A 25,791-nucleotide genomic window follows, 5' to 3' on the forward strand; every position below is an offset into this window, starting at 1 on the left:
GCCTCTCAATTTTCTGACGTAAGTGTACGGATGCCTGCTTGATGGCGAGGAAAACAGTTGATGGAGCTCATTCAAGATGAGTTTGACTCACGCTACCATGTCCATTGGCTGTAAACAACCAAATGCTCGGGTAGCAGAAGTTGCTGGAAGTAATTATAATGATAAAAAAAAAAATAAAGTAAATTAATGGTTGAGAGACGAGACACCTGAACAACTTTTCCAAATGCGATTTTGGCCAACTTAGAAATCGTCGATATACAGACACACAATGATTGAGTTCGAGCTGGCGTAGAAAAGACCTAGCATTAATGTGGTCTCGTCATTTGAAACGAAGTTTCGTTAGTATTAACGAATTGCGTTTGTTATCTTATAGCAATAGAAAAAAACGCTAATTAATTAGGTACAAATATTTTTTGCGACAGAAAATGCTGTGAGAAGACAACATTGTTAAAGCAGCTATATCTGAGAGCTCTTGAGGCCAGTACTTTTCACAAATATGATATATATATATATATATATATATATAATCTTCTTGTGTTTATTTCTCAGGGGAATAAAATTAGAAGGTTACTTTAAGTGATATCTAACAGATTCTGCACCTTCAAGAGCCTTTCGAGAATTTCTACAAAGCCGCTGGTAAACTAACTTCTCTAAACTTAATTCTTATGCTTGCCGCCGCATCATCGTCATCGTATTGCAGTCACTTTAACTCAAAGTTAAACTAGCATTATGTTATTTACAAAAACTATCGAAATGGTAATAATAAAAATTATTCATTATATACTAGGCGCTCCGGTGTGAGTATTCGCCGTCTGCGTCTATAGCCAATACCTTTGCCACGTGATGTCGTAATGAATCACCTCGGTGGTCCACTATTTCGTTCTGCGGAACTTCAATTAGGCCACAATCGTACGAAATAGGTCCGTTCGCTTCGTTCACCGCTTAAAATTTTTCTCCCCCATGTGGGCGGACAAAGCCGATTAACACAGCGGTGTAATTGAATTTTAATTTTTACTGCGCAGCAGATGAGGAGGAAGAAGCTTTAACTTAGTTGAGACTTGTTGTCAAGTTACAGCGCGACAGTTTCTGAGTTTTTCCGATGAGAACGTGTCCTTCAGCAAGAAAGTTAGCGGTAGTTAAAGTTAAATAGGAGAGCGCTAATAATGGCAAACACCTAACGAGGATTGTAAGTTTGATTGTACAATTGATGCCTTTGACTGAAATCAACGTCAAAACAGATTGGTCTTTGTAAAAGTTATTATAATTCAAGGGCAGGAATAGTCGAGTAAAACAATATGATACGCAAACAGCACTCATGCAATAACAACTTCATTCATTTCACCTTATTTTTTGCGTTACCGCTCAACACGTATATGCCAGTAGGAGTGAGGAAATAAATCGAATATTTCCTTTTGAAGTTTCTCTTTTTTCTTTGCGTCGACTTTTATGAAAGTGAACATAAGTTCGTAAAAATACCCCTAGTTATAACTTTGCAATATTCGGCTGTGAGCGCTGACCGGCTGAAGTTAGTATTGAGTGCTCGGGTCCATAAATCCGTACCCGCAATAGACTCTGCACGCATAGCGACACATACATTCCATGCCTTTTTTTTTTAGCTAAACCTCATCCAGTTATAAGAAAGTTGTAATTCTATTCTGTTTAAAATTTCCCGCAATTCTAGCGACCAGTGCGGAAATGCCCCGGAGAGAGAGACGCGTAGTGGGACAAAGCTTGTGTAAACGATGCAAATTTCGAATAGCACTCATCGTGTTACCTCCCTGAATTTTTCCCTTTTGTTCTATGTCGTCCCTCTGTTTCTCGCTACTTTTCTGTGGAAAAATCAGTGAAGTCATATGATCTGAGAAGGATAACACAAAATAAACTATACATCTTTCGCCGTAACTCCTACTTTTGCCATATGGCCTGAGCAGTCAATTTGGGCCATATAAAATGGGGGTAGGGAACACAATTCGAGTCCCATATTGACCCCTTTCTCTCTTAAGTAATTAATTTAATATAATCGAGTTGTGACAGCGGCTAACGTAGTGCGCTAGACTAAACGTTAACGATCAAGAAACTGCCATGATAAAGCTAGACGTTACAGCTAATTTAATGTCGGATGCGAGCTTCAGGCCAGACCCTGCGCCTTGTTTCCACAGAGGAGAAGTAGACATTTATAGAAAGGGAGATTTGCATCAAAGCAGCCAAATGACTTTTCACTGCTAAATTTATTTATGCTGTGTACGTATAATAGAAAAGTCATTCTTTCAAGGACCTAAATGAGTTTATCGGAACAGAAAACAAGCTTCAGTTGGCCGTCGCTTATGTACACACGCCTACGCAGCAGAAGTCCCTGATTAAGAATGTACACATTAGTGACGGCTAGAGATGGCTTTTAGGAAGAAAACAGAAATAACTCCAATCAGCATTTAACAGGGGGCAGAACTGTGACGAAGAGCAATGTCCAGAAAAAAATTTTTGAAGAAAATTAAGTAAGTAATGCCAAGAACACAAGAAGATCATTTACTAATAATAGCTTGTTCCTCGCAGATTTGTTTGCTCCAATATGTCTAGCCTTCAATTGGCTATTAACTGTCTGTTTTATGCTACAGCTGCACCCCCGCGTTGTACTGAATTTACTTGCGACCTCTGTGATAACAAAGTGTATAAGAAGTACACACAAATTTTGCATCCATGGCACTCACCTTGAACGTCAACAAGAACGAAATTTATCTTTTCCAGTTACGTGATAGACTTCCGTTTGGGGGTAAATCATTCTCCCGAACCAATTCGCAGCGTCGCCGATAAAACAGCTATAGTTAATCAAGAGCAAATTATGTGTGGCTACCGCACATATACATGTATCTAATCTTGTCATACGTACTTCGGACTCTTTCGTGAGGGGCAGCGGACGTTCACGTCTAGGGAGACAGCAGTAGGTGTATTTGCTTAGAGAGTAGATGGGCTGAACGGATCGCAGTAGGTGCATTCGGGTCAGCTTAGCCAAAATCTCTCAAGCGTTCAGAGCTCCTACCATTTTGCTGCCCACCAACCTTGCATTGCCTTGCTTATCTCTTGTTGGTACGTTCGTTCCACGGTTCAAACCGAAGTTCATCGCCACGACCCCTTAGGGCATTATAAATGCCTGAGGGGACCTTTAGGATCAGCCTATAAAGCCTACGGTCGACAAAATGATCCATGAGAGTAGCCGGTGAGTCAGCGCTGTTAATTTCTCTGCTAGAATAGATCAAGCGTAACGATGTGACGTTCCGTGGGGTGTAAGCCCTTAGTTTCGGTGTTCGCAGAGCGCTCAGAAATAGAGGTAGAGGCTACTAAAAAAAAAAAATTTGCGCTATAAAGGCAATTTGCGTGATGTAATGGGTCGTTAAAGTGACCTATTTCTATATCCAGTTTAAAATAGGGCTGCGCACTGGGTTTTCAAAACCGTGCGTACCACAATAACAATAGAGGTTGTATTTGATTAAATGTAAAATAAGCTAGAATCATAAATCAATTGAATTGTATAGGGTTTGCATATCGATCTACGACTAGAATAAAATTGTTCGATGCTAGCCCAGAAACCCACGCTGAAATTATTTTCGTGCACAGACGTTTATGGAAGGAATAACGGTTGTTGGAAAAGTTAATTTTTTGACCCAACTGTGCCGATTTTACTTTTATTATTATTATTATTATGTTCAGCTCTATTTTTAATGAACACAATTACGATGTATTCTAATTGCGTATATAAAATAGTCTCGACAGGGCTTAGCAGTGCAGGGATAGCCGTGTATTTTTTAAAACGAGTTTGGATATAGTTATTGCCTTAGCAGACAGGCTTTACCTAGATATCAAACATGTGCCTTTTGAAGGTAACACCACTCTGAACAAAACAGGCCCTAGAAACATCGACATTATCACCATCCTAATTATTATTATTAATTGTATCTTAATCCTAACAGCATTAAAAATAGCTGCCAGTAAAGTTTTGTCTACACTAGAGTTCTCTGATTTGCAAACATTGTTGCGCTGTATTTTTTTTGATATTGTATCTATCTCAGGGAAATGTTGTGTGTCCACGTGTTAACTACTGCTGGTTTCGGATCTCAGATATGAGAATTTTTATGTATTCACCATGCCATAAAGGTATTATGCACACCTTTCAGATATTGAAACTGTCTCTTGGCAGCGATACTGTATACCAACTCATTGCATTTAGTCAGAAATTTTCGAAACTACTTTGTTCTATCGGATTTGTAGCTTTCTCCATTGAAATTCATTTAGAACCATTTTGAAACATCTGCAGGAACCGTTACATTTTCTTACCTTAGTGATTTATGCTTACTAACGCGCACAAACGCGGTTACAAAGAGCTACAGATTTGTGCTTCAATTTTTGTTCAAAGCATTTTCTCGTTCCGACTCTTCTTCTCACATATCCGATGCGCATGATTCTCTGATCCATCAACTCGTCAGTTTTTCGCATTAAGAACGCAGCGATCGGGTTCACGGTCATAGTCCAACGCCATTGTGGTAACCGATTATACTAGCTAAACTCGTACCGAAAATGAACAGTTAAAGCTTGGGGATGATGTCGAGCCCCATGGGCATATGACATGGCTTCCTTCGACAGTTATTACTACTATTAATGTGTGCTTGTTATGGTCTCCATCACAGATGTAAAATTACCAAGTTTTACATCGATGTTACATACAATTCCGTCATTACGTCTATGTTGGGGAGCGCATATGTTTGTATGTTATTATTGAACTACATATATTTATTACTGAATTTCTGGACGTTCGTATTTGACGTTCTCAATACTCTTTCGGCTACTGTTTGAGATTTTTAGGACCTTTCAAGATGGAGGATCTTTTGAAATTTTTTGCGGGCAGTGTTTGATCACTTAACAGCTGCTCGTGCTTACTGAAAGCTATTGATGTACACATTCGACGCACTTAAGACCAGACTACATATATCTTCTTTAGTATGCCTAAGTTCATATCTTGTGTTGGAAGTAAAAGCGTTCTTCGAAGTGTGGAAGAAAAACATTTACTTTTCATATACATTGGGCTACTGACAAATTATACAATCGCAGTCAAGCCTAAAATCGGTACGCTGTACTCTTCATTGATGAAGAGGAAAACGAAGCATGCGGGCTTTTATCATGACAAATTGCGCCGACAGAGAAAAGATCTTTGCCTAGACGTAAACAGTCTGCTTTCACTGCAATTTCCTTATGTGGTCTATTTTCTTTGAGCTGTTTTGCATCACATTTACCAGGTTTCCACATGACACAGCTGAAATCTGGGATTCCTGTTATTCGAATAAAGGGCTAATCCGAGTTTAACTATGCCAGGGTACATTATTGACAAATGAGTTAAAATATCATTTGCTAGTACAGATAGAATATACCGTAGGGTTTAATCTTCAGTTAAAACGTTATGTTGTCCATGATCGCCTTATTCCTCCCTACAGACTTCATGGTGCCCGCGAGCAGCAAGCAGCAGGTACCGTAGAAGAACCGCAGCCACATGGATCCCGTGAAAACCGATTTATCATTTGCATAGCAGTGGCATAACCACTTATATTACTACCACTTGCGAAGCTTTCCCTAAAACGTTCCTGTGAGAGATTATTGATTTGGGAGGTACATGTGATATTTACCTTGTTACCTTTTGCGCCCATCCAAGCCCTTGGACTTGCTTCCCATAACTCCTCGCATTGTGAACCCAACAGAGGTCGATTCGGGCGCAATATGGGCGTGGTCTACTTTTTGGAAGAATCTAAGTGAGATCAACGATTCAATTAGGTGAACCTTTAAGTAGCAAACGGAGGATCGGACCAACAGGTCAGTGTTGACGCTTTGGGTTCTATCCATTGGGTACAACGCAAATAAAATAGGGAAACAAGACAGGAAAGGATGTAGCAATAATCATCGTGAATAAAGGAGTTGGGCCGCGTTTTCCTTGACCACTAATGATGGTAACGATCATTGTTATGATAATAATAACTTGCCAAAAGTGAGGAACATCACAATACCATACAATCATATAAAAATACCATACAAGTAAAGGACGAGGAGAGGATTCGGGCTTTGAAAGTTAAGTCAGGATAATCTGGTGGCTATACTAATCCTAGTTAGATGTTACGTGTTACTATTTGCTTTTTAGTAATTATATAGTATTATGCAGCATAGATTAAATGGCAAATGATTTTGCCGCTTTATTCAAGCTTTGTACGTTTGTCTGAATCGTTACTGCATTTACCTTTGTCTTCATGTGCTAGCATGTAGCATTTGCCTGCCTACATATCTATATATTTCGGGGAATAAATCTCTGGGGATATAGACTATTGAGTCATTTATTGCTGCTCCGGGTTGCCGCTGTTCGGTGTTTCTTTAGTGAATTACAAAGTGGTTGATTTGTCAAAAGCGTTTCTTATCGGTTCCCTGTCACAATACAATCCTTTCATGTCGTTCGGGGCGTTTTTTCTCAATCAAAGCTAGAACAGAGCATCTTACATCGTATATATATTGGGTTCTCAAAAAAGGTACGGACTTTTTTTCTAGCGAAAAAGATTTCAAAATCGTATAAGTAATATAGGCCGTGTGAAGTCGGCGTAGTTAAATTATTGGACCGCTTTCATTTGGGTTTACGATAAATCGTTTTGAAGATGAGTAAATTTCTATAAAAATTCGCTTTGTAATTTTATTACGATAAAAAAAGCAGAAGTGCTGCCCAATCTCAATAAAAAGTAGTGTTGTTCATGGTCAAGACGCGTTATCGTACGGAAAGAACCCAAAAATGGTTTTGTCGCCTTGTTTTTTCGGCAATTTTCGACCAACGGCTTAAAAAGTGGATGAAATGAATTACTGACGAAGTTGAGCAACATCGATACGTGAGTAACAACGACCTTACCAAGGAATAAACAAGTTGTTTGAAGGACGCAAGCTATAACAAAGGCCTAATATTTAAATAGCTAAATTCTCACTCGGACGCCTTTACGTTTGCAAAACATCTGTGCTTGCCTAAGAACCTCAACAAATACCATTTTCTATTACTGGGTACTCCTGTCGCGACATGTCGTTGTTAAGACTAATGTCCCTTTCAGGAGCTGTACTTTTCCCGTCCGAACCTCTCAAGCAATTTGGTCATGTGTCAGTGTCCTCAGTTGGAGCCCTAACCACTTACAAAATCGCCCATCGTTTGGCTCAGGCTGTAGTTTGATACGGCTACGAACTTCCTAACTGCGTCAAGTGTTCTACAGGGATTGCTGTTAACAGTGTTACCTCGTCTCTCAGCCCATTAGAAAACGCTGTCCTGTAAGAAGTATCTCATAACAAAAAAAAAAAAGGTAAAATCTATAGGCCGTATAACTGAAAAAATAACGTCGACTAGTTCTAGATATGCGTGGTATTCAACCCCCCCCCCCCCAGCGCCAGATTGCCAGGGCGATCTCGATAAACATCGATGCCGTTTTTGAGAACTTGACATTCTATTTGCCTCTGGCCTTCATGTGCGTACTGTATAATTTCTTCTAATCGTTGGATTAGCAGGATGAACTTATTGAACGCGCTAATGCAAGACAGCCGTCTGACGGCGCTTGACTTTTCCTGACAGTAGCCCGTATATGCTTGTGGCGGCGACGTGTGTAGGCCGAGAATAACACTGAATTGGCAAAAGGAAAATGTACGTACTTGGTCATGGCAGAGCAAGCAGACACTGTGATGCTTAAATCAGGTATATCAAAGACTTTATCCCTTGGCTATGATCTTCTTCTACGATACCACAAAAATGAGCGAAGGCCGCAACAACAACATTAGCAGCAGTACTGATGCTCCCATAACAACCACGTCTCCATTTTAAGGTGTGTTTCCGACCAGTTTAGAAAGTGCAAAGGGGTCAAACATAAAGGGGGCTACTGTGTTATTTATTAAATTAAAAGATTATTTGGCATACTGCTGCATCGAGTGTCCATGGCGATTACAGAAAACATGGTGGACTGCCAGCTTACTTAGTACCTGAAATCAGTACCTGTCTCGCTTGTCTCGGCAGGTAGTGTATGCTAGGCTATCCTTCAAGCCGTAAAAGGCTTTTATGGCGGGTGGCACTACTACGTCACCATTATCGCTGTTTTTTATTTAACCTTCCTACCTTTAAGCCTTTCGCGCATATTCTGAGCAACTATACTTCAGCCACAAGCTGTAAATCTTCCCTTAGATACGCAACATCATAAGGCGTTTTTCATCAACTAAATACGTATTATAGTATATTTATTCAATATTATGATTATCGGGATACCTTTGCATGAACCAATTACTTAGCCTGGCGAGCTTCCAGCGTCAAATGTTGACTGGATAGAAGGTAACGGAAAACGTCGTATTGGCATAAAACAGGTGATAGCTACGTGTACCTCTTTGGAAAAGGGCATAAATTCGATATTTGTACATGAACAGAGACTTTTGTTCGTTGCCAGAATTCAATAGCAAAGCATAGCCAGTCAAGGGCTACACGACAAAGTACAACGAAAAGAAGTCTGCGAACGCTTCATTGGCTGGGCAAGGGGTTGCTGTTATTAAGCATCGTACGTTACCAGAAGCTGACAATGCAGACGGCATCTTTCATGCTGTAGAGGCGATGGATGACCATACGCTTTCTATTCCCCTATTACGAACACGTCGCTGGCCAAACATGACTGTTTTGCACAATACATTACGCGCTAGCGGGAGATAAAGGCATATTTAGGAAGAGCCCCATAAAGGATATAACCGAACTGTAGTGCAGATCGCAGATAAGAAGCAGTCCACGGCGTGATATTGGGCCTGCCGGCCCGCCGGCCGGCCGGCCGCTTTTTGCAGTTTTTCACTTTGAACAGTTCGCGCGTTTTCCTTGTGCGTATAGAACGGGATGGCTGGAACAAGGGTCAGCAGTAACTGATAAATATGCGACCACGGGTCATATTTGGACATACTTTTATGCGCAGGACATACAACTCATTAAAGCTGGCTTAAACAACGCAGTGTTAGCTTGGGAAATGTCATAGAACTAAACGCAAAACCCAATAAACGTAGAAGTCGCGCAGTTGATCAAAACATAAAATACAGATTCATCAGCGGAACAGCAGCGGATAGAGCATTCGGAGCGTCCTATCCGATCAATTCTATGTAATTCACATAAACTATTTATTGAATTCATAAGACCTAGTTATGGCATTTACGACCGACCAACATATACAAAAAAAGTGTAAACATTAAGGACTTGAGTGTTGTGAGAGTATGAAATGACAGCCATGTACAATACCTGCCAGTGAGATGTTTGACAAAGGGATTTGTTCTAAAATCATGCAGTACAATATAAGTACGATGTGACCTAATGAATCGATCTGCTAGCGAGACTGGTAATGGATACTTATGTGGAGAAATGGTTGTAGGTTTTTTTTTGGCGAAAAAAATTTAAGCGATATTAGGAAACAGACTAAATTCTACATGTGACTTGAAGAAATGCGCATATACAGCTGTACTTAAGACTCAATGAGAAATCGCTTCGGCTCTGCTTGAAAAATTTGTGGGAACGAAGTTCATCTTTGCTTGGTTTCAATGCCACCAAACCGTTTTTTTTTTTTTTAGATTGCTTTACTTGCGTAGCTTTAGAATAGAAGAACATAAATGTATATAAACTGTAACTCCATTACTCTAGCCATTCCTTCGACATGCACAGAAGAACATATACTAGACACGTAGATGCTATTGTTTATTCTGCATGTGTTGGGCCATATTGGAACACTCCTACGGGGCAAGTACGATACACTTGCAAAAAGCACGTAGCGTAGGGCCACACAAAATACGCAAGGTTTCGTTGGACAGACGATAACGACGCACCATCTGTTTGGATGGAGGGAAATCGCAGGATTGACGCATGGTAGGGGAACATTGTAAGGCTAATGTAGAGTTGTGTTACTACCGTGAGCATCGTTATCAAAAGGCAGTCAGAAATAACGGCTTGTACTGTGCTATTAATGACCTTACAATCAGCCCCCGCCGTTGCCGCTAGTACGGCATTGGTGGTGGTAGAAATGGCTGTTATGGCAGAAGGCTGGTGTCCTTACGATATTAATCATGCCGCTGTCTTTTCCTGATCTTCCTGGTAGTCATTGTAGACGCACAGACGGCGTCAGCAAAAGAAAGTGGGTGTGTAAGCACTGGCAGAGCACCAGAATCGGAAGCTTAGATCCTTAATCTATCTCTACTCACTTCGCCTTAGGAAGCAGCGAATAATATCAAATAGGCCGCTTTGACAGTAACGGCGAGGTATTTATTGTCTTAACGTAATTTTACCTAGCTGGTAACGTATCGACACGTCAAAAAGGAAAGCCGGTCAATGGGTCGCCTCTTTAGATGCTGCATTCCTCCTAAAATATTTTTTGACTTAAGGCTATGCAATATTTCCAGTCATCAAATAACCTGGGATAGGACGTGCTCGCATTTGTGTGATGGCATCGGAGTTATCGCCAATCAGGCAGCCCGATTACGCTCAGCGGAGGCGATGTGTAAATGAGCGTCCCGTCGTCGATCACAATACATTTTAAGCGATATTATTAATCTGCTATTTGAACCAATACCAGCGATAATAACAACTTAAAAAAGAAACACATTCGACAAGTAAATTAGATGGATGTTGTGATCAGAGATTATCAACGGTTAGAGCAACGTAAGCACGTAAAAAGTTTTTTCTTTACATTCAGTAAAAAAGTGAAGAAAGGTCAACGTTATTTTTTAAGGTCGGGTAACTTAATTCTCAGAGTTTTAGAGAAAACCTCTCCTTTATTATAAGCGCACACAACACAGATTGAAACACACCGTCTTCTGGTTAGAGTTGTCAGTAGAGTTAGCATAACCTCTGCCATGTGCTTTGGTTACAGCATTCGATAGAGAACGTTTTGGAGCAATTGCCTTCTGAGACGACAGGCAATGAGGTTGTCAAGAAGGCGGTCGTTATAAATTGAGACTAATTTTAGTAGTCGCTTTATACTAGCGACTATGTGGTCATCCGCTATTCCTTGTATGAGAAAAAGCCAGTCTTCCAAAGCCATAGACTCATTATGACACAGGTAGGAGATTTATGTTTAAAACCTAAGTGAAAGTCATCCGCTGTGCGGCATTTGCACGCCGGAATAGGCCCCCGCCGTGGTTTAGATCTGTTTCAGTTGCCCGTAAACGCCGGCCAATTTCTGTACGACCTCGGAAAAATTCTAGGACTATTTCCATTAGGCAAAGCAAGAGATTCACAATAGGGGTTAGTTTAAAAGGTCTTGAAATTTCATGACTAATGGCAATTTTAAATAAATGCATACATGAGGGATTCCAGCATATGCAATTATATAATATAATATTGGCCAGTCGCACTTGAATATAGCTTATGAAAAAGCGATATCATGCATCTGGAAAACTGTTAATGGCTTTTTCGCGGTATTTAGTTAACTTTTTGTACAGGAGGTTTTTATCTACCGCCATGCATGGGTTAGTTGCTATGGCCGTGGCAGACAGAATGCAAGGAACCGAGTCGTTTATGTACTCATGCATTTTACGCAGCTCGTCTTCTTGCCACTGACCTAGACATGTTGAACTTTAGCTCATATTGTCTCAGGAGCATAGTTAGGAGAATTGTTAGAATAGGCGTTTGCGTTAAGCCTTTTCAACGGACGAACCAAATCCCCTCCCACCCGAACAGTGAATCTCTATTAGACAACAACTTAGCGGACTGAGACAAAGTAATTGAATAGTGATGTACAGAACGACGCAGGTGCAGACAAACGCAAACTCATAATAGGAGCAATATTTCAAAAACGCTGCTAAATACCAACCGTAAGTATCTGGAACCGAACAGGGGGCAGTTATATATATATTACAGTAGTTAATGGAAACCGCTTTGCGTACCGGTGTCTAATCTTATGAGCGTGTTGAGTTTAAATAATTTCAAATTCTTCGGCATTATTAACGGCAATCACAGACGGTCTTTCGTTATGCGTATAAATGCCAATTAAACAAGTTCGATCGCTTGACGACAACGTAAGTTCGACACACTTAGGAACGCTTAAGATTCATACGAAATTAGCTACTAGGACTCGTCCACGATTGATCTGGTAGGCAGATCTTCCGAAAGCCGATTTGTAATCTTGCTTTTCGTTTCGTTTTAAATATTATAGCCACTTCTCATCGTTGTGCTCGCAGGTCACTGCTACAGGTGTCCGAACTATTTTTGGCACCAACTTACGACCTAGCTACTCACTAATCCTCTAAAGCAAGCGCTTTATCAACAGCTAAATACCAGGAAGAAAAGGGGTTCTAAAACTAATTAGCTGAGATCAGTAGATGCCAACAAAAGATTAGCGTTTGATATTTTCACGTTATGATATTTCACATATACGTAACGGCTGCATCGAGATCGAGGCGAAAAGGATAACGTAGCTCGAGAACGGGACGTGTTCCGTACACAGAGACAAAGAAAACCTGCAATCGTAAATCTCAGGCGCTGATCTGCATTTTGTGTGCGACGGTGTCTACTGCAGCTACAGGGTTATTATTAGTACATTCTTCTTAAAGGTCTTTCTCGGTAAGCCCTCGACAAACTTCATTATGTGCCTCAGAATAATTAACTAAGTTATGACTTATACACTGAAACGATATTTACTTATATTAGAGCAGAAAGGAGAAAGGGCGCAAGGTAATACGGATAAGCCTGTTACTGCTATCGGCAGAGAGACGTGCGCTGGGTACAAATACCACGCCTTGAATGGTCTGCCCTTTAGAACCCATTCCCACTCTGGTTCATTGCTCTCTCCATCGGGAGCTAGTTCTAAGAGGACTGAGCATCTATGCTGGCCTGTGCTGTCTCATGTCCGATGCAGCGGCAGCAGCTCTATCGGCAATAACACCGATGACGACAGCAGAAGCCTAAGCATATGTCCAGCCGATATGAATTCGTCGTTGTTGGGGCTGGAAGAGGGCCAAAAGGCCATCGTGTCGTCCCACTATTTTTTCGTTTGATGGCGGAAGGAGCTAACTGAACCATGCATGTCACCTCGTGTAAGGCCGAATTTGTGTATATTATTGCTTATGTTCGAATAATTACTCTTGTTTCTCCAGGGACGGAAAGCGGGAAAATGTTTTATATATATAACCCAGCCAAAATGGCCGCTGCCTGGGTTGAATCATAGGCTAACAACGACCTGAATGATGTCAAAGGAAAAGCGAGAAAAATACGCCACAAATGTATATTTAAAGGGCCTGGAGGATGACTTCAGAGATACATATGTGTAGGTTGCATATCTGCCGGCTGAGAAGAATTGACTTATTAATACAATAATTAAGTTATTAAGCTGATGTAATATTTCTTCAAGTTATCTTTACTGGACAAATGAGGAGTAAAAAGTTACAGGTGTGGAAGTAAAGTAATTGTATAATCAGGAGATGCAACATAACGTCAGCGTCTATTATCGTCGAAAAGCCTTCACAAACGCCATATCCTGGTTTCGTTTATCGAGATACACAAATATAGAGAAAGATAGCGGAAATTAAAATTTTTTTTTTTTCACTGAAATACGATGGCTTGACTTAGAAGAAACTATATTTCAGCTGAAGGCTACAGACATGGCCAAGACAAACTTCTATATTATCGATAATAACTGTATCAAAAAAAATTAGATGGCTACTAAATAGGGGCGCTAAGGAATGGTCAGACACAAGAGTTTCTGCCATCGTCCGATTCTAGTACAAACTGCCAAACTACCCACAGTTCATCGAGTAACAAACTGAGACGGGGCTATTTCAGACGGCCATTCGAGCTCAATAGTAGGTTCCTGTTCAAGACCGGAGAACATTTGAAACTACTAACAGCATAATCTATCTTTATTACTAGGGGTTGAGTCAGATAGCGATAGGATTTTCTGTGTTGAATTATGCTTTAATTGCATATTGGAGGTCTTCTTAATAAGACTTCACCTGTCAATAGCAAGCTCCAGGAGTAAATGGTCGTCCGTAAGTTTTCCAGCAACTGTTCCTTAACATTAACGATTTACATTAAACTGCTTTTTTTTTTCTATAATCTGCTTCAGTGTTTGAAACTAGACTACTGTTTTACTTTGAGCTGAGTATCTTGATCGGAGCAGGTAGATTTGTTAAGATAAACAGGCACGCGAAAAGTTTCGGAAATCGGGTAAATTTCGGAGTGATGTACTCGCTTTTCTCTAGTCCTTAGAAAGTTCAGATGCATGGTAGTTTTCAAAACATTTATGGCTTCGTATCATCGGTACACTGGAAGGTAACCAAAAACTAAAAAGCAGAAACAGCAAGACAATGCTTTATCAAATATTGGTATTGCGAGGGTTCGTTTCGTTATGTTAAAAGGCTAAGCGACGAAATCCCTGATATCACGTCATTTCGTTAGTTTAGAGTTGTTGAATGCCGCAGGACACCAGAAATACTCTATATTATTACATATATTTATTGAAAATCTACCGTTTTGTACCATTACACTATAACTGGACACCAAGTTGCAGAATCGAACCCGATAACAGAGACAAACCCATAGCCATTAAACACTAGAGTTCTGCTACGTTTAATGAGATATATAGCTACTTATTGGTCTTAATTCAGTTACATGCTAAAACAAAGGTATGTACAAGAGGCGCGGATTTACTCGGAAAGTGAAGAAATTGATTTTTATTAATATATCTGATATTAATCTATATTCTTAATTTGCTAATTTATGGCGACCGCTGATGTTGTTTTGACGTCTAAAATATATTTTCAAAGTGTTTATACTCGTAGTCTCCATGTGGCTAAAAAAAAATCCTCATGTACGCACAATTGAGTAAAATTAAAAAACATATTATTGGCTTTCAGCTCAACAGGTCTTGTGTTGAAACACACACTTTGCAAAAAAAAATTAGAAAATAATTATCTTAAATTGTGTGCTTCTTTGCAAAATGTCCCGCGCGAATAATAATGCAAAGCTATCAGTCTTGATTAAACAAATGGATCGTATTTAGGATTTACATTGTCAACAGGTTACTCGAAAGGTAAGCCGGAACTATTTTCTTCTTTCAAATATGATCAAACACATTGTTACTGGATGTATCTTCGCTCGGCTAAATGACTCATTTTTATGGCACCTAACTTTTACAGCTTGAAACCTAAGAAGAAGCGATCGATCTGGGTCGCTAAGCTTGCATCGTTATCCGCATTTCTCTCTTACATAGATGATTAACGACGCGCTAAACAACTATGAGCCGCCTATGATTATTTCCACAAACCATAGCTGCTTTTACAGTCGGCTTTAGGTCCAATCTATTACTCCTACCCCTTTTGCAATTTTTCTACCAAACTATTTAATCACTTTGAGCTTTAAGCAAGCCGTTCGCTATTCGAGTTAGTAACAAATATAACCCAAACGATTTTCTACTTGATTATAAATAGTTAAAAAAATAACAACTGTACTTGCCAACATCTACTTATAATTAGTACAACAGGAGGGGTTGCGGCATTTTAATCGTTTCACCCCAAAACCATGTGTTAGAATGTGCACACATACATTATATAATAAAACTTAGTTACCATAAGCATATGGAGCATATTTAGGTGCCTTTGTTGACTAACGTCTGTCTAATTTCTATGTAAATTAATTGTCGCTAAAGTAGCCATCTTTTCATTTGCAGGCTTATGCCCCTTATTGTAAGTAATCGCCAATATGCTTTCATGCAAAGAATGGATTATATGGGTTTTACTGGGTTGAAAAATATTTCAAATCAGGACAATCGGCCTACCATGAATCCGATTATATAGCGTACTGCCTGATACGAACTGTGCAGCTCATCTGATTCAGCCATTTATTTTCCTGCATGAAGGTTCGCTCAATGCACATTCAGGACAGAGAAAACCCCCGGAAGTGTTGCCCTGTTACGTTGACGATGTTGACTACTATTTCACTGGTGAAGCAAGCAAGGGAAAACTTATCATCATTCCTTCAGTAGTCAGATTGAGACAGGACAGTGTGTTTCTAGCCACTCCTCCTTTCAGCAGCTGGGATCGTTCTAGCCGATTGCAACCGAATCAGCAGCTCGTCCAGTCCGTATGGTAAGGTACTTATGCCAGTCGTCATCGCCAGTGATGTCAGTGGCTATCTTCAGAAACGGTCTTTTTCAGTTCACAGGCCTACTTTTTCGCCCATTCCCCAGCTTCACCAGAACTCACGAAGCAACGGAGAGCTTAAAGGTAGCTGAACAATGAACGAGATCGGGCCGATCCCTGACTAGAGGGAAGGGGGGTCAGGCAAGAAAGAAGAGGCAAGAGGAAGAGGAGGCGATGGAAGGACAGTATAGCGGAAAGTCTGCATCTGGGAACTGCCTGTATACCCCTATTCTTCTCCCGTGTTTCTGTTGTACTTATCTACTACTACTACTGTTTCTACTATGACTATTGACGCTGCTTGTGATGTGAGGCGAGAGATCGAGTTGGTGTCCGCTTGACTAAGTTCCCATTGTCCCCGTAACGATGCTCATAGCCTCGTCGCATCAAAATGCAGAGAAGTTGTCGCACCGTTGTTGACATGGCTAGTTACGGCTGCTGCTGCTGACGTTGTCCGTACCGTCTTGTGTCACGCTGTCCTGCTTGTTGGAATAGTCTTACTGGTAGCGGCAGTAATCGTTATTGCTATCGTTGTTGTCCTGCGACTGCTCTTATAATACTAATTACAGGACAGCTGACAAGCCTAACACATCACCACGGTGCGCGCATTGGCTGTTAGCTGTTTGGTCGTCAGTTGATACAGCTACAGCAGTAGCTGCGAGGTCCTGGCCTTGTTCGGGACAAGCAAAGGCTTTATGCTATGATGGTCCCCTTGGGCCATAGCTTCGAGGCTGTCGACTGCGGACGCGGCTATTGCTTTTCGTGCTGGTCTTCACCACTACTGTTAGAGTCGATTCGTGCCTCGTTTTGCTGTTGCTGCTATAGCTTTTTTATGTGTATTGTCGTTTGCTAACATGGTCATTTGCCTTGCGTAGCCAGATTGTGTGTTGTTAGAGTCCGCCGGTGCGTTTCCTGTCTCTGGTTGTACCCACGGCTCCTATTTTCGTCTTTCCAAAGATAGATTTTCCTTTCATCAGGACCTGTTTCTTGTCATTCGATAGTCCTACCGCTGCGGCATCAACTATGAAAACTGCGGCAAAAACTAGAAAACCTTCTAAACCTACAGAACTAACAAGGACTACCACCACAACGGCTAACGTCGGGTCGGCTTAACGAAGCGCTGCCTACCCCAGCAGTCAATCTTTTTCCTTTATCCATTCGAAGCGTCACTGTACGTATATATATATATATATATATATATATATATATATATATATATATATATATACACATAAAGGACGTTTTGCGCATCGTGATAGGTTTTTTCGATTAGGATTCCTCGTCTCCTCTGTTCATGGGGAGATGCGGCGGAGGCAGCATCGATTTGGGTGTGACTAAGATCCAAACAGTTCCTCTTGACGACATCATACGTCAACATCTAATTGATTAGTCATGAAAAATTACGGGACACCTGTAAGAAAATGATGAAAGGAAAAAGCTGAAATAACCTTTACTATAGAAAAAAGCTTTTTACTGCGCAAAATAAGTGTGAGGCACATAAAACAAACGTTGTGTAGCGTATATCATATACAATTAATTAAAAACGAAACTGGATGTGGCGCGCTTATCAAACCACATCTTCACGCATAATAGCTATTATATACAATTTCATTACACGCACTAGCATTTGCTACGAAGATTATTGGTTCTGAACTCAGAATAATAATTTGTGAGATCCGCTTTATTCAGTAGGTTCGAGCTTCTTAAATAACGAGGTCACCCTGATAAACATCTCCAAAGTAACTGTTTTAAAAAACAGTCTTCACAGGCCTATGAGTATAAACTTAAACGCCTTAAAGTTAAATCCACCGCGCTGTAAAGAACTGTCCAGAGTACCTGCGACACCCAGAGGGCAGTCGATCGAGTGCAGATTCCTGTACAATATCTGGGGGTAGTATTATGTTGGATGTAAAGTATGTGCTCGCGTGAAGTTAAAACAGTAACATAAATACTTCAGGCTCAAAAATACTGAGTCACTCGGTGGACGACGGTGTAATGACTCGAAATAGTCAGCCGAGATAATCACTCTATTGATGCGGATGTGCGCGGTAGACCGAAGACAGGAAGTTAATCTCCCGTTAAACGAGAGTTCGTTTGTTGGAGGAAGGAACGAGAATTGCAGAAGTCAAACTTATATTCAGTCAGAGTACCGAGTCTAAACAACGACGCCGTATCAGGTGTACGGGCTACAGATGTGAGACAAGATGGACACAAGTCAATAAGTTTGTTTAAATGACCGATGGGAATACTTCGACTAGATGAATCAGATTCCGTCTTCGATTGAATTGTTCCATCCAAAAGAGACAGCAGTCAACAAAATTTTTTGCTTGTGGTCACTAAGTGGGGAAAAAACCTTCCAATCAATTTTATACAACCAGACCACATTCTACTGAACTGGTCAAATATGAACAGATAGTTGGTACTTTTCAGCAGTACATCAAGTATTATGGCCTTACGATCCGTGTCGGTCAGAGTGCGACGAATCAACACTGAGATCCAGATCTGACGTCAATAAGACATCTAAAACAGACTCCCATATATGTATGGGGATGGTAATTAACTAAGGCAGACTGTTGCGGAAACAATAGCTGATCGATATATTTTCATTCTGGTGGGGTGAGAAGGCTCCACAAAACGCAGTTCTTCTTTAACGCCTACAGATTCACATATGAAATCTAGGTTCATCCAGAGATGGAAACCGTCGATAAGGACAGTCCGACACGGATGTGAATCGACTGCGTCGAGGAACAAATTTAACAATTAGTGTTTCTGCTCAACTGGGCGGGTGTCATCTACACACAGTACGAGCTGATTCTTCATCTTGCTCATCTAAATAGTTTGCTTGAAGGAGCCATCACTGAAATGTTTTTACCTACCTTGATTTATGTAGGCCACAGAAGAAAAGAGTGCCATATGGGACAAAGCGGTCTCGCTGAAAAACAAACGATACCCATCATTCCCCTACCAGCAGATTAACTACAGAAGAATGGTCCTGTTTTTGCCTTAAATCTTTCTCTCCCCCTAGGCTACCTTTTCTTTGGTATCTAGCTGCTACAGCCAGTGCATTGTACGGCTTCTGTATGAGCACATGTTTTTGCATTGTTGTCCCCTACTAACCGGCCACTCTGTGTCGAATTTAACTATTGTGTAATGTGCCACAGATTTTATAAATCGATTTATAATAGATTTATATTAGATGACAAATCGGAGTTTAGTTGTGCGAGGGACAGGTTTGTTTCGACACCCGAAAAATCGGATAAAGCAAAGGGCAAATACGAGTGGCGGACAGACAGTTAGAATGGAGGCTATCCCACTTAATAGCGTCCAGGTCAGTGTTTGCACATCGTGATCGGCGATACACGTTTAATTAACCTACTGTTGGCATAAAAACATTTACGTCGAATGGAGCCTGTCTGCTACCTATTTAAAGATCTATAGCTAATAATAGACTGAGCCTAAATAATGTGACGAGGATTTTACTTACGTTGGGAACGCTGAAAACAACGACTGTGATTTTTGTTTGAGTATTTATGAAAACCACCGGCTAGCAGTACATAATATTTTGCCCCGTCAACTAGGGTAAAAGTTAGCTGGAGACAGCTTTAGCCATTGGCATTATTGCATAAAATACGTAACCTAAATTGGGATAAATGTTAGCGGGCTGTTTGTCGCATTGCGCATGCACTCATTTGCTACCCCCGAAAGCAGACGAAAGCCAGTCCCTTCTGCAACAAAACAACAACAGCAAGCTCGTCATAACGAATAGTGCGTCCTTTTTAGGATTATAGCAAAGGCCGGCAATTTTCGAATCTAGACGCACTGGACGAATGCGCAACGAGACTAGAAACTTCTTATGTCGTTTTAAATCATCAGTATGCCGAGCTGCAAATGAGTATGCGACTGCAAAAAACAAGCAGAAGTAGGTTTCAAAACCGTGCAACGGAAAATCTGCGACAGAGGAGAAATGGCTTCTAGAAAACTGGCGCACTGGTTTATACAAGCGCAGGGTTGGCCGCCAGAGTATGTATTCTGGGATTAGCACTAGTCGCCACTCGGCCCAGATAACAATTAATTGAATTACTATATATGGAGAGTTACTGAGCGAGAATTCAACAGGTCTCGTCACGACAACGTTGACTCGAAAGCGATCACACAATTGCAAAGGGAACATTTGAGACGAACGTGTGAGCAGTTTAGAACCCGAACCGGAGTTGTACCCGTGACAAGTGATCGACATATTGTATAAATACGACCATCAGAAGTAATGTTTGTAGATGATATTGCAACGAAAAATAGTTAAAATATTGTTTTTATTCAGACACAGTCTTAGAAGCAAAAGAAAATTTAGATGCTAGATTATGAATTTGAAGGGTGTTTAATGTTGATTTTCGCGACATGAGAATGCCATAACCCTGTCAAAAAATCTGCATTGTTTCTTCAAACATTTCTGCGTTTCGCTATACCTATGGCTAGCTAGATAGATAGAACGATACCGGCGATTTTAAAAATGAAATGAGAGCGAAAGGAAAAAAAGGCTTGTTCTCGTCACGAAAGGACCCAATCCTTTCGCTCATTCGTCTGTCCGAGACAATTCGTTCCTGAAAGAGTGATGTAATTGTCGTCCTCAGTGGTCTCTACTGTTAAATCGGTCCAACGACTGTTCAATCAAAAGTGTTTGACAGTATTCCCCCGTGTGAAATCTATGAGTAGTCGGCAGGAGAAAGGTTGTGGTCCTTTCTATATTAAATTTCGAACGAGCACGGGCGGATCGATGGTAAAAAGTACAAGCATATTACGACTTGGATAAGCGTTCCCAATGAGCATACACGATCCTTGAACGATGTTTTTGTACCCATGTAATACTGAAAGACCATTAGGATGTATAATCTGTGGACCGATAGTCTTTACGTGGTATTACACCAGTTGTACTATATGTTATATATGTACGCATTTTATAGTGAAATTCACCCTGAGGTGCCTTAGGCAAAACGTGAACAAAGCTGCAATACGATATTTTCTGCGGTTTCAAAAATTGACAGGATTGAAAAATTGACTAAAATTGACAGGATCAATTGAATTCGGAGCACGACCACTCGTAACGTCGTCTAGGTCGCAAATGTCTAATATATGTAGTTATCGTTTGTATGGTGTGACTCCGATATCCCCTCCGGAGCCATATTGTTAAACATAAGAACGGCATTTTCAAATGAGCTTTCTTTTTCTTTTCAGTAGATTGTTCGACGCATTGCGAAGCGTACAATCAGATTGTACTTTAGAATCTTCTTATTGCTCGTAGATTAGCGCTTATGATATGTAATTGTAAAATAAGCAAATACAATAGTTTCGTGGCTTTATCCGTGGTTGACTTGAGCTGGTCTGACACCATCCTGTGTACATACAAAGACCCCACAGCGCTTGAATATTCCGAGCACAGCTTAAATGTTGTTGGTTCTTGTATTCATTAATTACATCACCGAGGGCAAGTGTCTTGGCGGTATTATAGCGAAGCAACTTTTCTGGCTCAACCGAAAGTTCTTCATATCGTTAACCTGCCATATTTATTGGCGAAACGGAAACATGCGAAATGCTCAAAAACGCCCAATCGGCCTACAGCATTCACTATAACAGGCAGCCAAAATACCCTCCTTGCGCGTATGACTCCTTCTGTGCTGTCTCATATTGCTCTCGCGGAATTATGGAGAGCCCATGCTCCTGCAGCTGCTTATAGGACTGCTCCTTACCCGTTTAAAGACAAGTCCTTTCCCTTACACTATTTACATTCTTTTAAAAGAATGGGGTTGACGATGTTACCCCTAACTTTTCCAACCAGTGAAAGTTAACTAAGTGGTAGCGGTAGAACGCTCGGTCCTTACTACCCAAGTATCCAGTCCTTGGCTTTACCTAAATTAATGGCAGTTGATTGTGAGTGCGAGGTAGCCTGCTCAAGAAGAGTTATTCTCAATTTGTGTTAAGGTGTAGCAGCGGCCCCGGCAGAAGTGATAGGAAATCTCCGTAGACATACACATAGACAGACGCTAAACGGATATCCTCTGATCTATGTAATTAGCAATCGGCATCTACGAGCACAGCTTTAAAATAGTTGAAAAACATTTCTGACAGAAATAGCCATACAGGAACTGTGAATAGTAGGCAGGTGAAAATAGATTTTCGCGTCGTCTAGACAGTAGATGTTTCCTAGCTTCTAATGTTTACCCATGAAAATAGCAAACATGAATCGAATAAAGCTCAATAAAGGCAAGTCCAGAGGGGCGGGAACAAACAAAAAAAAACCCAGGAAGACGCAAAAAAGAAAGATCCCGCACGTGGCCGACTGCTGCGACGTCGGTTCGGAGTCCCGCATGGGCTATTCGGACCAGATAAGCTGCAGCTTTCTCAGACGACGGTCTGAGTTCTGAGGAAAGCTTTCACTGTGCGACTTGGCAAGACGGCCTGTATCTCGTGGGATGTTGGAGAGGGAATCACCTCATTTCACACACCAGGCAAGGGGAGTAAATGTACAGTATTTGCTGCTCAGCTTTCTGTCCTTCGTCGAAAGTAACAAGATAGAGAAGCCAGCTTTTCTAATCTTCGTCACTAAGCGTTGTAGGGGCCCGAAAAGGAAAAACTGTTGCGCCCATGAGCGCCACGGCAGCCGGAAAACCTTTTTCTGAATTAGTGTAGAGGAATGAAAAGGTGTACAAGCTCTGCTTTCTGCAGGATCCCTGCCGTTAGTCAAATCGTCGTCGAACCGCTTGCTAGCGACCTGTCTCGAATGCGATTCTATTCCGCGACTGATGAATCAAATCAAGCCTCGTCCAGTTACCCGATTAGGGCTCTATGTGATCGGGAGAAACAGGTTATTCTTCGTTAATACTCCGCCGCTCATATGGGGTATATCTATATATTGGAAATAGTTTTTTTCCTGCTCGGGCACGTCAAATGATAATGCCTTTACAAGCTGTCTGTCACAGTTCTGGAGCTAAGAGGTGAGGAGGACAAAATGACTTTATGAGGCTTTATATAGTACAAGTAATGAAGATACGAGAAAACTTAAAGCACAATCCTGACCAAAAATATCGACGAAAGCTTACAAAAAAAAAATGGAAAGAGGGTTGCGATGAAGCAATGGAAAGCAACAGAATGAGGCATGGAAGACTTGTAGAAATAGCCCGAGGTTCACCGAATCTATTCCGTCGTCCTTCTGACAAAGTTTTTGAACATAAAATAAGAGCGATTCACAAACATAGAAAGTTGCACAGTTTTGATCCCTAATGCCGTTGTTTTTGGCGTGGCCATTATCTTCGTTTAGTCTTTTTCCTCTATGAAAAGCGCAGGAAAACAAGAGCGCTTCCAGATGGAACACTATTTTGAAGTGTCTTTTTGAAAGCATTTTCTACGTCCGAAAAGGAGTGATTATTTATCTATTAAAGCGGTTCATTAAGTGAACAGTACCAGCTAGCTACTCGTCGTATTCTATCTTACCTATCTTACGATCTTAACGAACCAACCAGGTCCTGTACATTAATAGATGCTTCAAGTAAGTTCAGTATATTGATATTTACTACCAGCTAAGCTAATTATGCTCTACGTTGTTGTTAAACTAATATCTTTGTTTGTTATGTTTCTTGCAGTCGCTCGAGTCAACCCGGCGTATGCTAGCACTTTGCGATGAGGTAAGTACAAAAGTTACGATAGTTATTTCGACTAATACGTAGATTTTACGTATTCGTCAATGAACAGGTAGACATTATAACCTTTAACCTGTGAAACAATCTATCAACAGTAATCGTATGTGTACAGACTTTGATAGGGGCTAAATCAGTATTTCAGCCCACCTTTGAGCCAAAAGCAAATAAGCATATGGCCGCTATGTGATAGAAAAATAAAAATAAGTGTACGAATTCACGTATCTATTTTGCTAAATATTTACAAATTGGAACCCAATGGCCTACTTAAATATACGTGAATCAGTTTGCCTGTCACCATTTGCGCTAATTAGTAAGCATTATATTTTAACGGCTAACCGTGTGCTTTGATTACCCCCTTGTCCCTGAAACCCCAAACCTTGCTCGGTACGCCATAGTATTGCTCCTTAACTTTGGCTAATTAGGCAATGTGACCGAGTAATTGCGATTCAGTACTTTACAAAGCACGTACCTCTTATAACCATCACAGTGTCACGCATAAAGACGATTAATACTACACATTTATCCAAGAAATTAGGTTAGCTGAAACTGGAAGGTATTTCGAGCGACCAAGAGAGTTGTGAACAATGGCCAGTAGGAAAAAAAATCACTTCAGGCCCAGCCGAGCTAGCGCAGTTGAACTTCGATTTTTTTGTTAAGAACGAAGCCTTATAATAATCTACCGTACATGGTGAAAATATAACTTTTTTTTGTCACACAGTCATATTTTTCGATCGGAGGAAACGGGTCAGATATACGTATTGAACACATTGTGTTTATTATACAAGCACTACTCAATCGGATCTCTAATGGTTGTGGCTCTTACCCAAGGTCGTATCGCTCAAGATATACGCATATATGGTACATCATAATAATAATCTGCTTGAGTGTGTTCTGACTGTATCTGACGGCGTCAAGAAGACCAAACGAAAATATTGTATCGAGAGTGTTTGGTCCGATAAACGTGACATCTCACTAAAACAAGAGGTGGAAATGTTTTTCTAAGGATTTGAACCGTGTCAAGGACAGGCATAGGGCTCCTAGGATTTAGCCAGTGCTTGCGCACTTCTAGGGGACACAGGGTTTACGAAATACATAATCTCCACCACTAGTGAATAGTAGTGACCCATTATAGAACTTCGGTAAACAACAGCCCGTGTGTACATTTTGGCATATACTTTTCGAGCTTCGCCTCCGGCGTCACCGGCAAGCAGATTTCCTAGCACTCTAAACATGGAACTTCCAGGAACTAGATATCCTCTCCGGTAGGGACTCTTCATTTTGTTTTTTAAATTTTTTTTAATAATATCATATATAGGTCACATTTTAGTCGGACTTCAACGAAATCAACTAAGCATGCTTTGCTCTTTGTCATTTGCTAGAACGGGGTAGCCGAGGTCTGAGTGCTCTGACAGTCAACGTTTTTCTAACAAACAAGCACCACCTTGCTTTCCTCTTCCCGTTGTTAACCAAGTTTTTTTTCTGCATGTAACTAATGGCTATAAATCAATGTATCTTTGCTATTGATACAAACGAGTCAGAGACCGGCCATCCCAGTCGACATGGCATTGTTCTTGAGGCACATTTTGAGGACGGGTCAAAAATTGGCTGAATAACTAACTGTCAGACCGCATAGCGTCAGCTACAATGACAGACCTAGAAAATCGAGACCGGCAAAGACAATACGCGCGTAAACCTCACAGTGGGTTAGGCTTTTTTTTTTCGCAATACGTGTAACTAGCGAATAGCAACTATTGGATTGGGGGCAGATATTTAGCAGGGACTCGTCTTTAACATATATACTTGAAAACAAAAAGTGCTCGTTAGGTCGAAACGATAGTCACCGACAAACTTGGCAAAGTTTATTAACAGAACATGAACACTAAAAAAATAAAACTTCTATAACGACGAAAGCTATTGGCGG

General features: G+C 40.8%; 1 protein-coding gene across 3 annotated transcripts in view; it reads left to right on the forward strand.

Annotated features, from left to right (window-relative positions):
* The window catches only part of Snap25 (Synaptosomal-associated protein 25kDa), a 287,198-nt gene that overhangs the window by 202,468 nt on the left and 58,939 nt on the right, over positions 1-25,791 (forward strand). For all 3 annotated transcript variants that reach the window (XM_022797715.2, XM_022797714.2, XM_022797712.2), the window contains one exon: positions 23,814-23,855. In XM_022797715.2, the coding sequence (XP_022653450.1) occupies positions 23,814-23,855 (42 nt within the window). The remainder of the gene's footprint in view (positions 1-23,813; positions 23,856-25,791) is intronic.

The sequence above is a fragment of the Varroa destructor genome, unplaced genomic scaffold (assembly GCF_002443255.2).
Source record: "Varroa destructor unplaced genomic scaffold, Vdes_3.0 BEIS01000003.1, whole genome shotgun sequence".
Lineage (NCBI taxonomy): Eukaryota > Metazoa > Arthropoda > Arachnida > Mesostigmata > Varroidae > Varroa > Varroa destructor.